This window comes from Dothidotthia symphoricarpi (genome assembly GCF_010015815.1).
Source record: "Dothidotthia symphoricarpi CBS 119687 unplaced genomic scaffold P153scaffold_23, whole genome shotgun sequence".
Lineage (NCBI taxonomy): Eukaryota > Fungi > Ascomycota > Dothideomycetes > Pleosporales > Dothidotthiaceae > Dothidotthia > Dothidotthia symphoricarpi.
Genome location: NW_022985030.1, coordinates 132,694 through 149,251, shown reverse-complemented (window position 1 = coordinate 149,251; position 16,558 = coordinate 132,694). Strand labels below are relative to the sequence as shown.

Sequence of the window (16,558 nt, the reverse complement as noted above, 5' to 3'; positions counted from 1 at the left end):
TGCTTCTCTATTGGCTCTCGTCTCTTCATCACTTACCCGTCCCCCAGGTCGTGAGGGTTTTTTTTGTACAGCGTTTGCGCGTCTCACTTGTCTGTTCATTCGTTCTGATAAAGGATTGAGGTTCCTCCTGAATGTAGTTTGGTATCTCACATCTTCAGTCTTCGCTTTTCCTTCCTTCCATTCTCTTCTTTTCCTTCTTCCATCTTCTTCACGCTATTGTGAGCGTATTACAGAAGCGGGACTTCACAAAACGCGCAGATTCAAGACTTTCATTGAACAATGGCATTGTGGCTGTTCAGGTGAACATAGATATATAGACCCGCTTTTTTCCCGCTTTCTACCAAGATTGACCTTTTTCGACGACGACTCGTTTAATCATCTTCATACGACTTTCTTTCCAAATTATCGACAGTTCTTCAACTTGTACGATACACCATCCTTTGCAAACGATTTCGGCAGGCCGTCATACCCCACACAACAAACACTCGCACAAACACCCACAATGCAGAGCATACTGAAGATGACCCTGGCGGCGCTGGCCGTCGCCCCAGTCACCATGGGCCACACCTGGATCGAGCAGCTGCGCAACATCAACGACAACGGCTCGTACGTCGGCGAGTACGGCTACCCCCGGGGCATGGTATCCAAAACAGACCCCACCTTCACTGGCTTCTCTATGAACTTTGAGATCCCCGCATACCAAGGCCGCGTCTTCATCAACGAGAGCACAGTACTTTGCCACGAGAAGCAGCGCCAGCAAACACAGTCCAGTGACAAGTACCCGCGCCTGCAAGCCGTGCCCGGCGGCTTCATCGCGATGCGCTACATGGAAAACGGACACATCACCAAGCCCAACAACCAGCTCGGCAAGCCCGAAAAGGCAGGCACCATCTTCGTGTACGGCACGACGACCCCAGACGAAGACGAGCGCATCGTCAACGTGCTGAAGTGGACGAAAGACGGGTCAGGCGGCGATAAGCGCGGCACGCTGCTGGCGATGAACGACTTCGACGACGGCCGCTGCTACGAGAAAAACGACTCCCCCGTCTCCCTGGAACGGCAGGCGTCGGACCCCAACTTCGCGCTTGGCCAGGTCAGCGACGGACCAGGCAACTACCCCCTCTTCTGCGAGACGGACGTCCAGCTCCCCGCCACAGCGCCGACAGGCAAGCCCTACACGTTTTACTGGGTGTGGCAGTGGAATACCGCGCCGGACAAGGACCCCGGGCTGCCTGCTGGCAAGGACGAGTACTACACTACGTGCATTGATGTCGATGTTACGTCGGGGGATACGGCGCTCGCAGCGGACGCGGAGACGCAGTTCGACCTCGGCTCGCAGCAGGATGCGATGTCGGTTGCGGTGAAGGACTTTGCGTCGCGCACGGCGGTTATGACGGACGCGATGCAGGGCGAGGTTGGGCCGGTGTTTACCGGTACGCCATCTGCGTCGGGCTCGGGCGGTGTGTCGGCCATGCCTACGGTGTCTGCGAGTGTTGGTGCGCCGTTTGGGAATGCGACGTCGACGTCGTTGGCTATTCCTACGCTGTCCACTCGCCCTGGTGCAACGCTCTCGCCGTCATTGTCGTTGTCGTTATCATCGGCATTGACACCGTCACCGTCACCGTCATCGGCTTTGACACCCTCACTCTCATCGTCTCTCCCCATGGCTACAAACGCCCCCGTCGTAACCCTAACCACCGTCCCCATCGTAACCGTAACCGACATCTACACCATGACCGTCACGGCGCCAGCCGCACTCGCCCCCCGCTCAGTAGTCCACAGACACGGTGCGCGGTTTAGGGGTGTGTATGCTTGAGTAGTTCTTTTTTCTTTCTGTTTTCTACCACTTTTCTGCTGCGTGGAGCGCTGTGCGCGTCTGCTATGAGTTTGTGGAGGTTGTTTGTTTATGAGTTTTCTAAACGGGATGAGATGGATATACCCCCTGCACTGCATGGCACTGCAGTACATTGCTTACATGATGGCGTTTATGGGTTTTCGGGTTCGGGTTCAGCTGGGAAGAAAGGTATACGATGATATGATGGCATGACGATACGCATGCTATGTCGATATAACAAATGAAATCACACTGGATCAGATTATCTTCTTCTACTTCTTCTTCTACTTCTTCTTCTTCTTCTTCTTCTTCTTCTTCTTCTTCTTCTTCTTCTTCTTCTTCCTCTTTGTGTCGTTGTGGTCCCGATCTTCCGGCGTGACATTATTTTGCTCACCCAAACAGCCAACTAGTCAGCCAGCCAGCCAACTAGCAAACTCCCTCAAGCCCATGTTGGAAGTCAGTCATATGTCCTGGTATCACCCCAGCTAAGCTCAACACAACACAACACAAGCACGTGAGCTTTGTCTTATGTCCTGCTGATGTATCGTATCATCCCGCTATGCGGATATTATGCTCTCATTTCTTGTTGTATATTCAATGACAACTTCCAAGGTCTATGCAGCTAGACACTATTTTCAATTTTCAATTTTCACAAAGTAAGAAGCAAACGAAGGCTAGTTCTGCTTTTGCTATGTCAGTACTTATAGACCCAAGATCACAATGTCAATCTTTCCGTCGACAGAGCTGGTATATCTACCTTCAGTATGTTACATTCTTCTCACGCAGATGGATCCTTTATGTATGTTTTTGTGCTATGCTTACAGCTCATCTCACTTGATCTCCTTCAAGCGTTGTCTAGTCACAATGCTCTACATCCTCGCTCGTTTTACAAGTCCGCTGGATCAGAAGTTCATGATATCAAGTACGGCTCTTCCTGCTTCGTGTTTGCACAATGTCATCAATATTACCAAAGACTGTGATTTCTATAAGACAAAGCAGAGGTAATCGTCACCTTATTTTCGGCCCTTCACTCATAGTGCTCCAGAAGCCGGCACTTCAATTAGGGTGTTCCAAAAACACTTGCTTTCACACGAGGTCATTTCACACGTAATCAGAAAGGCATTTCACGACTTTCCATCCGGACGCGTCGTGCTCAGTAACCGCGCGATTCGATCTTCACACGTCGCCACCAACAGTATAGAAAAAAATCTCCAGTTCTCCCTAACTAGAACGATACCCGAACCAGTACCATCTGTGCCAGAGATCAATTGTTCTGTGCATAATCATCGCCAATCTCGCACTTCACAAAACACTTCATCTGTCCCTGACTGAAGCAAAGTTTCATTGGATATCTCCACGATGCAGCGACCGGCTGATGCTCCAACTGAAGAGACTTCCGACGACTTGCAGCATCTCCGCACCAACGACACTGGACTTGAGGATATCTTCAGTATGAGCGATGGGTTCCAAGACAACGAGGACGTCTTTAAAGATTCAGCAGACCCCTCCCCTTTCTCAGACTCTCCCGGATTCAATGCACTCTTGGCTGATTTCGGACGACAAGCCGATGGTCTTCATCCACAAAATCAGACGTTGAAACCTCCTCGATTCCATCAAGAGAAGGCAAGTACTGAGGTCGGACGTCTCAATCCAACAGGCACTGAAGACGTCGAACCTACGCATCACAACTTGGATCATATCGATGGCCAACAAGACAATCTTATCCAACGCCAACGCATGCAGGCCATCCGAGACTTGCAAGCACCTCGAAGCAGTATGTCACATTTGCTGAATTCCGAAGGTTACAACAATAAGCAACGCCTCGAGAACCCGAATAACCATCAGCTTGGAAATTTTCATGTGCGTCATCCTCCTTTTGGAAATGAACGAAATACTACATCTCCTCGCCCACCGGTCAATGCACCCGAACCGCCGAATCGTCCTTTCTCGAGCGTCAAATACGACCCGCTCTACCAAGAACGCCCCTACAAACCTGGTGCTGGCTATCGTACAGACTCTGGCGAGTTCTTCCAGCCTCGTGGACCACCAGAACCGGGTTTCGATGACACTTTCCTCAGCATTCAACCTGAGTTCACGTCAACCGTCCAACACCAATATAGTAGTCAGTATGAGCCAATTGGGGAGCGCTATCCCAGCAACAAGCCAGGATCGTTCAGTCATCTTCCTCCATTTCCGACCACCCTTGAGCCTCGCGACGATCATCTGACACTGCCTCGCTCGCGACAGGAGTATTCTCATGCTGTAGAAGGGCGACCTTCACTTCGTTCTTACTATCAGCAACCGATTTCTCACGATGTGTCATCATCCCCCGTCTATCTTGGCAAGAGCATTACATTCAATGGAGATGTGTTTGAAGCTCGCCAACCAGGCGGTATAAGAAAAGAACCTCTTCGTTCTCGCAACGACTCTTTGTTGCACCGTCACGATCAGCGCATTCAAAATCCTCAACACATTCGAGGGGCTCCTGATCGGCCTGCGATGCTGGATGAGAACGTCCGACCTGTTCAATACAGTATAGATACGCAAAACCCTCGTGTCACTCAGTCACCATATGAGCGCTTTGATCAAGCTTCCGTTGCATCGCGACCCAATCATTCAGTACAATATCCCCCTGATGAGAATAACCGGTTAGTGGCCAATCACGGTCAAAGACCCCCTACTCATGCGCAAATATACCACGATAGTGGCAACCATCAAGACTCTGGTATTGCCCAACCCGCAGCGCGGCAATTAGCGTTCATGAACTTGGCCCAAGCCGAAGCCGCCATGGCTGACCGCGTAATCGAACAACGGTGGAATCCTCCCGTATATGACCCTACTCTACCGCAGAATGATTCTGATCGTGTGGAATGGGTCAAAAGACTGCTTGGCGCTATGCAAGATACCAGTATATGCGATGACAAGAAAGACTCCGACACATTCAAGAACCGCTGGTTGAACCCACATATCCCTTTCCACAACCCGCAAGCAATGGAGAAGGTTTGCTGGAAACTCCTCGACATTGCTGAGCGCCTCCATGAGCTTGGACCGGCGGCTCTAGACGTTTATGACTCCACGGCCCTGAAGGAAGTCAAAAAGTCTCGTGACTTGAAATTTGGGGAACGTCTGGAAGGTGTGTGTACATTGCTTCGGCTCACAAAAGCACGTTGCGATAAGATGATGAAGGGCGAAGGACTCGACATGGCCGTCGGCTGCCCACTTCAGAAGATATCGCTCTCGAAGATGAATCATGGTCAAAATGGGAAACGCCAGAAATACATTGAAAAAGGAAGGCCCATGGTTGAGGGAAACACTTCTACCGGTAGCAAGAAAGGAAGGAAAAAGAAGGCTCCCGTCGCGGAGGAACCCGAACATGCTCCTGATGCACGCGTCCATCCGGCCACCCACGCCGAATTAGACTACGGAGTTCAACATCACAACACTGGCGCTCAGAATTATATTCTGGATCAGCAGGTTGGGCGACATGGCAATGGCCCTCGAGTTTACCATCTGGCATCAAGTGCATCGGATATCGATTTTGGAAAAGACTCAAATGGACATCCGGATAGGCGCAGCGCAGTACCGACGTCTTATCTGCCTCCTCACCTTCCTGACCCGGCACAGAATCGACCTCAGATCCGGTACGAGCCGTATGGCAGTCCACCAGGCCACGCAAGATCTCCGAGCGCACCCCAGTCCCTCAAGCGCTCTCGCGATGAAGTCGATGCTCCCTCTTCATCAACGGCTCGCTCTAAGCGGCCACGTACTACAACAATGCCTTGATTTCAGGTTCTGTTCATCATGTGTTTGTGTTAAGACCTCTAAGGACAAGTTTAGAGGTAACTCGTGGTTATGAACGTTGCTGCGAACTATTCTCATTCGTTTTTTGCTGATTCATGGGTTTTCCGGTGTCATTCAATTATGGATTTAGTCACTGGTTCTTTCTACCAACTGTTGGTATGGTTCTGGCTGAGTGCTTTCTGAAAGATTTAGTGTCTAGTGAGTAATTCCTTGCTTTAAGTGTAGTGTGTTCCTTAGCTAGATTCTGCACATATGAATGGTATTAAACATCCTCTTTTCAAGTCAACTCTCACTCTTTTTTGTTGTGCATCAATCGACCAAACTATGGTCTCATGTAAAAATAGACTATTTCATGTCCACAGACAGTTGCCAACTCTCATGCTGAGTTGATGTTTTTCTTTCCCATCACTTGAGTCGAATTGTTGCCCTACTCAATTGTGTGTCCTAGCAAGTATCAATACATCATGCGGTCATTCGAGGACAAACACAATTCAACTCTCCATAAATATTGTACCTGATCCTCACTCATGTCTAAACAAAACTTGAAAAAAACGATATATAATCGCTATTCACGATACCTCATGCCTTATGGCACGCTTGCTTTTTTTTCAAGTCAGCATTCACTCGCGACGTGAAACCACCTTGCGACACCTCACATTCACCTTGCAAACTGTGAAAGGGTAGACCACTTATATGTTCCTGCAATAGCAGCTGCATGTGAACTATACGCCTCAGCACAGACGGCGACGACTGTGAAATGGTGTGCACGGGGCACTCCCGACCTCTCTCGAATGATATGAACGATGTTGAACGTGTTCCTAACTGATTTATACACACCATCCTCCATCCAATCCCTCAACTTACACTAAAACGAGTCCGCACAAGCATCTACGAACGTACTCTCATCGTCTACTTCGAGCATTTCCAGATCTTTTGAGGATCCTCTGCACTTTTATCAGGATCACTTGTTATCATTTCCAACCTCACCGAGTCAACTATCACATTTTATCTGCAGAACGTCTTCGATATGTCGCAGCAAGACTCTCAACAAGCTCACGTTGAAGACTTCGTATCCCGAAACGCTTCGGGTTCTTCTGAGCCAACGAAGGTCTCACAAGGTGGCCACGAAATCCAACAGCATGATTCCTGGATGGAGAGTTCAGACAACACTACCTATCCTGACCTGAGGTCTCAAGAATCAACAAAACCTACCTCCAGTCGACAACCTGTCTCAAGGGCCAGTCCAAATCCTGCTTACGATCGTCCAGTCAGTGGTCATCTTACCGGCTCCACTCTCGAGTCTTTCGATAGTTGGATCTTTGATGACCAGTTCTTGACCGAACTACCAACACCGCAGACTGCGACTCAAAATCGAATGGTCGTATCCTCTGTCAAAAAACCATATGACAGTCAGCCGGAAGTTCTGGACCAATCCCTGGACAAACAGCCTCTACAGTATGCGAGGCAGGATGCTTACGTTAATCCATTTATGAACCCTTTCTCGATCAGCAATAGTCTTGCTACCCCAAAGACATTATACCACGAACATGAAGACGACTCCTTTCACTATGATCCCTCCCAAGCCGGCCCAGCTGATCAGTTTTATGGTCATATGGAGGATTACTTGCGGCAGCCGATAGCGCCTTCTGTGCTTGGAGACTCGAAAATTGCCAGAGAAGAGGTGGCATTAGGTTATCCTCATTTCCCTGCGGATACAATTGCCCCACCACCTCAGTATGACCACTTTAAGGCCGCTGGGAATCATATGCGCAACTCCCATGCGATGCAGCCGGAACATAGATCGATAGCTGGTCAGTCATACAACGCTTACCAGCAACATCAACAAGCTGAGCGCTTCAAGGATCTATCTCAGCCTTCTCTACATCTTCCTAAACTTCTTCCTCGTCCTTCACAACACCAACCTCCCCTGGCTCCACCAAACCAGGCACCTCCGGCCTCCGGGTCTGGGATACGTCTTCGCTTTGCCAATCGTGGAGAAGGTCTCCGAGAAATGTCAATTCGGCCGATAACCTGGCGGTCACCAAGGAATGATATGACAATTCCGCAGACTGATGCAGGCCGAGTTGTTGTTGTCCAGAGACTTCTTGCTGCGATGATCGACATCACCGAAGCCAAAGACTCGGGTCGGTCTTTTCAAAGGCGTTGGGCAACACGATCAGAAGACCAGCCTTTCTACGACCTCAAGGATATGGAAATCGTCTGCTGGGAGCTAGCTCACATTGCTGAGCGCCTGCACAGGAATGGCCCTGCAGAATTGATGATGTTTGATCCGGACGCGTTGAAGAACAACGCCAGGACACAAGACTTGACGTTCGAAGAACGTATCGATAATTTGTGTCAACTCATGCGTTACTCGAAGGCGCGATGCGACATTCTCATGAAGGGCGACTCTTGGGAATTGGTTGTGGTGCAGAGCAAGCTGATGCTACAAGAGTCAAAGATCAATCGAAAGCAGAACACGACTCGGAAGAAGATCCAGAAGCTGGGACGAAAGGCTCTCAGGAGGCAGGAGAGACCTGAGGGTGAAGAGGAAGATAGTGACGCCGAAGGCACGGCTCTGGTAGATAACGTCGACAAGAGCGCTGCAGACGACAAAACAGATCCTCTACTGACTCACAATACTCCCATCAGCCTCAACAAGCCCAATCATAGGCGCAAGCGTTCGGCAATGGAATCGCGGCTGGATGATGGAGAGAATACTTCTGCCAACGACTTCAAACGCGTCAAGCAGACACCGACACCTCTCGAGCAGGCGCCAAATTCAGCTTAGACCAGAACCCTCGTGGACGAGAAGAATTTGGAAAGAGTTTGAGTCGAGCAACCTTTGTTCTCATGCAATGTCTTCCACGCAACGCACTCGGATCTATCTCCTAGCATCATCAGTACAAATTTTCTTAGTCAACTGTTATTCAATAACTCATAATCTCCTAGCAATGCTTCTTACAGTTTGTCAGTGTGCGTTATCTTGTGTCGTGAATGCATATGACCTTTTGTTCCCGCATTTTATTCGATCGCGTTGTCGCACCAAGTAGCCCCCATATACAATCTGAATTTGCTCATTGTAGATGTTACAACCCTTGAAATCAAAAAATATCCAGCACACAATCAAAGCCATGTTTGTTCAAAGGTCATTGTTTTCATTGTTTTCACATCCCGAAAATACCAATCCCCTTAGGACTTGACAATGGGACGCAAGACTAGATACTCCAGGAGTATAGCTGATGACTGAGGTAATATTTTCTTAACAAGGTTTTCGTGGATATTAGATCCACCCTTACTCAAGTGTCGTTATGAAAAGTTCAACCGTGAAAGAACACTGACACGGTGAAAGCACGAGATAACTGACTTTGTACCCAAGCAGTCTTTTAAACCATGTCATGGATAGTTCTCCCAGGTTAATCCGTTTCTGAGGTGAAGCGTGATAACCCGCAAAAAGCGACCTGCATTCACCGTGAATCGTTCCTTCCACGTCGCCCTCCGAATCGTCCCCACTCGCGACTACTTAGGCAATCGTTCGATCCCTTTCTACATAATCGCCACGGCAATCTCTCAACCACAAGATTCTGTCATCAACGCATTCGACATTGAAGACAAGCATTCATAACGTCACTTCTACAACCATTCTGTCAGAATGGATACTACAAAGTGTTCTTCTGATGCTTGCGGCACGCCTCAACTAACATCGCACGCTCCGGAACAGAACTCTGGACATGACTCTTACCTTTCACCACCATCCACTCCGATGAAGGCTTCTCGCACCCTGTCTCCGACTACGGCCTCTCCATCCACGAACAACACCTTGCATGATCTCGAATCGTCTATGGCTTTATTCCTACACAACCCCGAACTATTTGGATCTTCTTCCCCAGCCAACAGCCCCATATGCGAAGTATGCCTCGCTACCTCACTCCAACCGTCACCTCTAAATTCCACCACCGCTCCAGGACCCATCTACACGCTGCCCCGCTGCAACCACACAACCTGCCGCACCTGCCTCACAACACACTACGGCGCAACCCTCAGCCCACATCGAGACATCACATGTCCCACCTGCCTGCAACCATGCGGCTTCCAGCTCAAACCGCCACACTTCACGCTCTACAACACGCGTCACCGAAAGTTCCTATCGCAAGGCCGACATATCCCCATCCTCAACCCAGCATCGCCCCACTACGCAGGCACACAGCCCCTCCTGCTCACTCGCGCAGACTCCCTCGCTATCCTCGCCGCCCTCCAGAACGACGCCTCCGCACACTACGGCACCACACTCGCCACAGAGAACATATCCCACGTCGCCGTGTTCCAGAAACTGGGCCGCTACCTAGCTAACTGTGAAGCCGTACGACTCACCACGCCGGAGCTGCTGCAGGCCGAGTTTAAGCTTATGATTGAGGAGCTAGTGCTGGAGCATGTGCTATTACAGCCGGGGGCCAAGTATCATTCCCTTGCGAAGAATTTCCGGACGGAGGATGCGGAGAGGGATTTCGATATGCTGTGCCATTTTGTGAGGGGTGTGAAGCTTAGGCATCCGGAGTTTAGGGTCTTTTTGGAGAGGTGGGAGGGGGTTGTTAGGTGGTTTGTCGGCGTTGTGGCGATGCGGTGGTGGGAGAGGTTTGAGTTCGCGAGGTGAGATGTTGCGAGTTGTGACTGGAAGTCTGGCTGAAAGTGAGATGGAAGAATATGTAGTAGGTCCCAAGCAACCTATCCTGCTCATCCATAACGATACCTAATTCGCCGCCAGTCATACGGGGACAACTACATCAACTCGCTCACACAATTCAACACTCATCGTATCCTAGCAGAAAATGAAGCGACACAAAGGAATGTCGATCTCATCATAAGCACGAACAGGAAGATCAATGTCATACAGAATTCACATGTGAAGACAATGTATCAAAAGCAGCTCAATAACTGATCCGTAGACCATTTCTCCCAATACTACACTAACTAAACAGTGTATATACACAAAGAATCAGAATCATACCACAATTCATTCCATCAGAACAACGCTATCTCTCTCACACCATATCAACCATGTTCACATCCAATGCATCTACAAGAACGAGCGAGCATGGCGGCGGGCCTTGGAAGAAGAGCCAGCCTTCTCCTCGAGCCACGCAATGAAGGTCTCGAGGGTGAAGGTGGTGGGGACGTCATCGCTGGCACCGCTGGTAGGGGTGGCCGAGGCCGAGGCAACAGCAGATGCGGTGGGAGTGGCCTCAACAACGGCGGAAGCAGATGCGGAAGCAGAGGCAACAGCGGAAGCAGTCGCCGAAGCAGAGGCAGAGGCAGCAGCCTTGGTGGTGGTAGGGGTGCTGCTGTTGGAGGAGGAAGCACCGCTCCAGAGGGCAGGGCCGGGGACGGTGTAGTCAATGGTGGAAGCGTAGACGTTGAACAAGATACCAGGGTCGGTGGCGGTGTAGAGCTCAGTACCAACGACACCATCGGGGACAGCAGTTCCGGAGCCGGTGACCTCGATGTTAAGGCACTGGGGGTAGTTCTGGGCGCCGTTGGCGGAGCCGGCACTGTGGAGAGCAATGATCTCGTGGCGGAAGACGTACTTGCCAGCCTTGAGGGTCTCGGGGACGGTCACGGCCACGGTGTTGTTGTTGGCGATCATAGTGACAGCAGCCCACGCGCCGTTCTCGTAACCTTGACCGTCAATCTTGGCCCACTTGAGGGACGTCTTGTCGACAGATGCGATGTCGCCCGTGTAGGGAGCAACGTAGGTAATGACGGGACCCACGTGGGACGCGGGCCAGGCCGTCCAGCTGAACTCAACGGTTCCACCGGCGGCGACCTTGGCCATGGAGTCGGAAGAGCCCTCGGGGCTGGCGTTCTTGTGGCAGATGATGTCGGCGGCGCCGTAGGAGTCGGGCGCGACAAAGCCATTGTCGAGGTCCTCGGCGTACCAACCGATGTGGTCGGGGGATGTCTGGCCGTTCTGCTTGGCGTAGTAGTAGTCGAGCTTGAAGCCGCCAGACCAGACGCCGTCAATGGTGACGCCCTGGGTGGTGCCGTGGGCGAGGGCGGTAGCCGCAAAGGCAGCGAGGGCAGCAACAGACTTGTACATCTTGATGTTTGGATTGGAGTTGTTTGAGAAGAGTGATGAGAGTTTTGAAGTTGATCGAGGGAATGAAGGTAAAGTTTGTAAAGAGTGTCGTGCCGGCTTCACACAGTGAAGAGACTTGGAAAGAGTGTATGGAAAGAATGAAGTGGTAGAAACCAAAGTAAGAGCTGTGGGATGATTCTCTGTTGGAGGCACTGCTCTTCCTATTTATCGTGGGCAGCCCTGGTTGCTCGGCGCTAACACAACGCCTTCAAGACGTCTACCAGGTACAGCAGGTCTAGAGCGGTAAAGCAATGCCGCGCGCAAACCAAACTTCACGCCTGCATATTGCTGAATCGTGGTCGGGAAATGCTACCTTGGTAGAAGCAAGCGACATTGTAGGGGCTACGGGTGTTTCGTGCCAGCATTCTAGGCGTACAAACGAATAATTCTCCACTGCGTGATGAAATTTTCGATGATCAGTACCCGTCGTACGCAGCAGTCCTAGGATTGAAACGCTCTTGGACGCGCCCATCGGTTCAGGAGTAAGGATCCAGGAGAGTAACCCATGTGAAACATGCACCCGGATCCCTTCCTGTGGAAATTTGGCATGAAAACACCAGGGTTACCAAGACGTTGGTTGTTTCTCTCGAGCGGGCCGCATGACATGTGGCGACTGTCAACGGTTTGGCGTCCATTGCAATGGAGCTGTCAATGCCGTGTTGATGAACTGCCGTTCCGATCGTTTATGCGATGATGTTGAGGCGTGAAACATTGTCGCTAGTGGACAGTCGGAGGAAACACAGACCGAGTCGCCGACAAGCGGTCCACAAGCAAAACCCCCAACATCTACAGATATCGAACCGCTCTCCACTCTTGTTCGGCGAGGCTGCAACACACCGTTCACGTCTCACGCCTTGCCGCTGCAACGGTCCCACAGGCGAGGGTGGGCGTAGGTAGTGCGTCTTCCGGGAGCCTAGTCAGGGACACGTCAGAGTTTCGAAACTGAAACAGTCAAATTTCCTCCAATCGCGAGCGGGCCAAGATGCTACATGTGGACTCGCTTGCATGATAGTTCCGACGTCAGGAACTACCCAACCCAGCAGCGGATTTAACGTCTCGGCGCCAACCGAAATCGATAGAGATGACGATCGAGAACCACATGTTACTATCGCGAGTTCTAAGACGTACTCCGCTTTGTGTGGTCCAGCATTCAAAACAGGCCCGATCGTCTTGGTTGAGGCCGGTTGTCTGGCTTTTTCTGGGTGGTGTCATGCGAGGCATGGGTTCAAAATTTCAAGACGGGGGTCTCTGGCGGCAAGACAATCCTCCAGTCTTCGAAAGGAGAAGTAAAGCTTTCGGTCGCATGAATGATGCGTGCCGAAATCCGAGGGTAACGCGTTGTCAACAACAACAAGATGCGTAGAGCGAAAGCCGTACCTTTATGCTCCTAGAATTTCCTGCCACATGGTATCCTCATCCCAAGTGCTGAGATGAGCAGAGGAGAAACATGCTCAAAAGACCGCGTTCATGCCATGCCCTCTTGCTGACTACCACCTAGTCCAGCCACGCCTGCATCGCCCCCATCAGCAACCCTGTAGTCCCCAACACCCACCCAGCGACGCCAAACGCGCCCTGAATATCACCATTCTTGATCGTCCAAAGTATAGCAAACACTGCACTCCCAACACCCATCACCACAGCGACTGCCCAAACACGTTGCGGCAAGAACCCTTCTACAAGATTGATGCCCCATCCCATGCCAAACTCCAGACGTTGCCGCCGTTTGGGACAACGCAGGTACGTGATGAGTTCGCCGTCGTAGTCCGTCGGATGCTTGAATAGATGAAGAAGATACGTACTACCAACCGGTGGGAGCAGATCGATGGGCTCGAAGTTGTACGGCTGGTGCGAAGGAGTTTGAGACTTCTCATTCGTTGGCGAGACTGGAGCTGCGGAAGTGGCAGATACGGGCGGCATGGAAGGTGCGGCGCGGATGTCAGCAAAGCGGTTACGGTGGACTTCGAACTGAACAAACTCGATCGTCGTCAGACTGCGGAGGCGTGCCCAGCTGAGCCACCGGCGGTTGATCTGGTCGTAGTGCTCGCGCAAGACCAGTGCCAGGTCTCTGTCACTTCGGATGCGCGCTTCGTTGACGTCGAGATGCACGATCTTCGGCGTGAAGCGACCTTCGTTGGCACACGTAAGGAGCCATGATTCTTCGGCGTACGATCCGATGCGTACGCTGAAGGGGCTGCTAGTACTGAGCCGTGGTGGCGTGGGCTTGGAAGTACCATCGCTTCTACCCCATGGTGACGAACCACCGTACGTCGATGAGGGTGTTGCAAGCGTAGAGGCTCTGCTTGTTGTGTCGAAGACGGAGAACATTGATGTCGCAGTGCTGCTCCGACTGCTAGGGCTCGACACATGGGCCTGAGGCCGGTTGAGATACGCCTCGAGAAGACGTGCAGCACCAGGCCGACGCTCAATGAAGTCGTCGTACAAATTGTCGCCACAAGACTGAGACTCGTCAGCAAAGTACATCGTTCGATGACACGGTTTAACACCCACACACGTCCATCGAACACGAACATGTCCCGGTGGAACTCGAGGCTCAGCCCCATAGCTGTCCCGCAGCACCGTAAATCCATCGTGAAGTTTCTCCGTCAACGCACTGAGCGCAAGGCCCCAGAACGTCATCATGGAACTCTTCGTGCTAACGATCATAGGCCGTATCTCTAGTTCTGCTGGCAATGGTATTTCACCTACATTGAGCTCATCGTCCGGCTTTACAATCCTCGGTACCGACCTTTCAGAAGTCTCTCCTATGCGTTGGATGCTCTGAGGAGCAGTCTCGAGGACCTTCTGAAGCGCTTCTCGCAGCTCGTCTGGACCGTCGACCTCGGACCACCTCGACGACTGCCCACGCCCCTGGGTCTCAGGAGAACTCGCCATCGACGAAGAAGATGATGAGGATTTGTAAACTCTCGGTGACTTTTTTCGCCTGGTTATCGGGGATGTATTTGCAGATGCTGGACGCGCAATATTTGTTTGAAGCCGCAACTTACCTTTGGGCTTCGATGCGAGACGAACATCGTCTACAGAGGAACGACGCGAATGGCCTGGCTTCCTTTCAACGCTTTCCCGTATGGTATGCTGCCAAGTACTATTTTCTTGCGGTGCAAGGTTTTGCTGCTCACTGTTTCGCGAAGCAGTGCGAAGTCGTTGTCGGAGACCAACATGGGCATCCTGAACAGGCTTGCTGGGTAAAGCAAACATAACCGAATTTTGCGGTGAGTGGCGCTTGATAGATTTGTGCGCACCAGATCGACCCAGTTCCGCGTTTCCTTTCAATCGAATGCGGCTGCTTTTCTCTACCCTTCGCACCGGACCCACGACAGACAGTCCTCGAGTCGGCGTCTTCACAATACTCGACGCTGAATTTGTCCTCACGGGGAAGAGGGAGCTGCGTCTCGAGAACGGCTCACAGTCTGTCTCGTCGTCGTCCATGCGGCCGCCAATGGAACGGACTTCTGGAATCAGAGTTTCGGCGTCGCTCAGACTTTCATCGACGACGGACCGTGTTGAAACACGGCTCGCGAGCGTTTGATACGACGGTTGGTGATCTGTTCTGCTATTCAAGGCCGACGGCGATCTCTCCACACCCGGCTCGTTGGACGTGCCGATTTCGAAAACATCTGGTCGCCCGATCACGCTCTCGCCAGTCGAAGGGTCCTCCATCTTCACAGAATCCCCAACCCGCCCACCGTCCAGCTCCGCCCTTAGTGGACTCGCATCCAACTCCAGCGGCGCACCGTCCCCACCGCCAACACTCTGCCCCAAATCGACCTCCGCAACATCTCCAGGATCCAGACTAGACCCCTTCAACAGCCTCACAACATACCCCCTGCCCTTCCTCTTAATCCTCGCCTTGATATCCGCCAACGTCTTAGACTGCGTCGACGCCGTCGAGTCGCTGCGCGAGAACGTCACATTCCAATCCGGCACCACATTCTGCAGAAACTCAGACGGAAGCGTATTGAGGTCCGTCCAGCCATGCTTATCCTGCACCGGGCTTGTAGGCGGGCTAGTCTTCTGCGTTTGGTACAGCACTGACGAGGGAAGGGGAGTTGCATCTTTGGTAAGCGTGGGAGTCCTCTGAGACACATCGCCCGGCGGAATCTGGTGCTTGGGATCGATGTTGACGACGAGTTGGAAACGGCCTGGATTGCTTTTGTCTTCTTGCAGGTTCAGGGTGAAGGAGGGCGCGGATTGCGTTTTCTCGTACTGCGGGAGAGGTGTGTCGCGTCTTCTGATGTCGCTTTCGGTATGGCTACTTGTATCGTAACGGAGGGGGATGGGACTTGCTATGGGGGACGCCTGGTGTGTCACGTGGATATCAGCCGTGTTGGTGAAGCGAAGTGGTGCGACTCACCATGTCATGTCGTATACATACAACTCGCTCTCCAACCTAACAAAAATACAATCAAAGGAGACAAATACAGACAGCAGCAGCCTTGGACTTTAACCACCCACACCTCTCACAGTCAAGCCAACTCAAGTCAGCAGATGACGTTCACTGCACAGCCACCCCAACCATCGCACTCGCGCCCGCTAATTGGTCACCGTCTTCCCAACACAGCACGGCACGCCTCATCTTTCGTCCAGCCCATGGAACCAAACACGCTCGTCTGCAAGGCGCGGGATATGTAGCACGCGTGCTCAGCCTCGTTGTGTACTCAACCACGATACAATGATATGATGCATCTACACTCACACCCTCACCGGATAGTGTAACAATCCTCTTCAGATGACCCAGCACACGACATGAATCTCAAGTGTCAGACTACGCT

The 16,558-nt window shown here is 51.7% G+C and overlaps 6 protein-coding genes across 6 annotated transcripts; 4 read left to right on the top strand and 2 right to left on the bottom strand.

The window, feature by feature from the left end:
* The first annotated feature begins 42 nt into the window (after positions 1–42).
* P153DRAFT_370829 (uncharacterized protein) lies at positions 43–2,093 on the top strand. The gene has a single exon (XM_033669125.1). The coding sequence runs from the start codon at positions 503–505 to the stop codon at positions 1,814–1,816; it is 1,314 nt and encodes a 437-aa protein (XP_033518777.1). The 5' UTR covers positions 43–502; the 3' UTR covers positions 1,817–2,093.
* A 2,477-nt stretch (positions 2,094–4,570) lies between these two features.
* On the top strand, positions 4,571–5,143 carry P153DRAFT_257745 (uncharacterized protein; the record flags this gene model as incomplete). Its single annotated transcript, XM_033662791.1, has 1 exon — positions 4,571–5,143. A coding segment is annotated over one exon (573 nt), but the record flags the coding sequence as incomplete, so codon positions are not given.
* Positions 5,144–6,662: 1,519 nt separating this feature from the next.
* On the top strand, positions 6,663–8,426 carry P153DRAFT_390420 (uncharacterized protein; the record flags this gene model as incomplete). Its single annotated transcript, XM_033670928.1, has 1 exon — positions 6,663–8,426. The coding sequence occupies one exon, from the start codon at positions 6,663–6,665 to the stop codon at positions 8,424–8,426; it is 1,764 nt and encodes a 587-aa protein (XP_033518775.1).
* Positions 8,427–9,476: 1,050 nt separating this feature from the next.
* Positions 9,477–10,286, top strand: P153DRAFT_350361 (uncharacterized protein; the record flags this gene model as incomplete). Its single annotated transcript, XM_033666286.1, has 1 exon — positions 9,477–10,286. One exon carries the CDS (start codon positions 9,477–9,479, stop codon positions 10,284–10,286), a length of 810 nt encoding a protein of 269 aa, XP_033518774.1.
* A 687-nt stretch (positions 10,287–10,973) lies between these two features.
* P153DRAFT_253983 (lytic polysaccharide monooxygenase) lies at positions 10,974–11,732 on the bottom strand (the record flags this gene model as incomplete). The annotated part of the gene is made up of 1 exon (XM_033662752.1): positions 10,974–11,732. A coding segment is annotated over one exon (759 nt), but the record flags the coding sequence as incomplete, so codon positions are not given.
* A 1,530-nt stretch (positions 11,733–13,262) lies between these two features.
* Positions 13,263–16,362, bottom strand: P153DRAFT_390417 (uncharacterized protein; the record flags this gene model as incomplete). Its single annotated transcript, XM_033670927.1, has 3 exons — positions 13,263–14,225; positions 14,277–16,085; positions 16,303–16,362. 3 exons carry the CDS (start codon positions 16,360–16,362, stop codon positions 13,263–13,265), a joined length of 2,832 nt encoding a protein of 943 aa, XP_033518772.1.
* Positions 16,363–16,558: the final 196 nt, after the last annotated feature.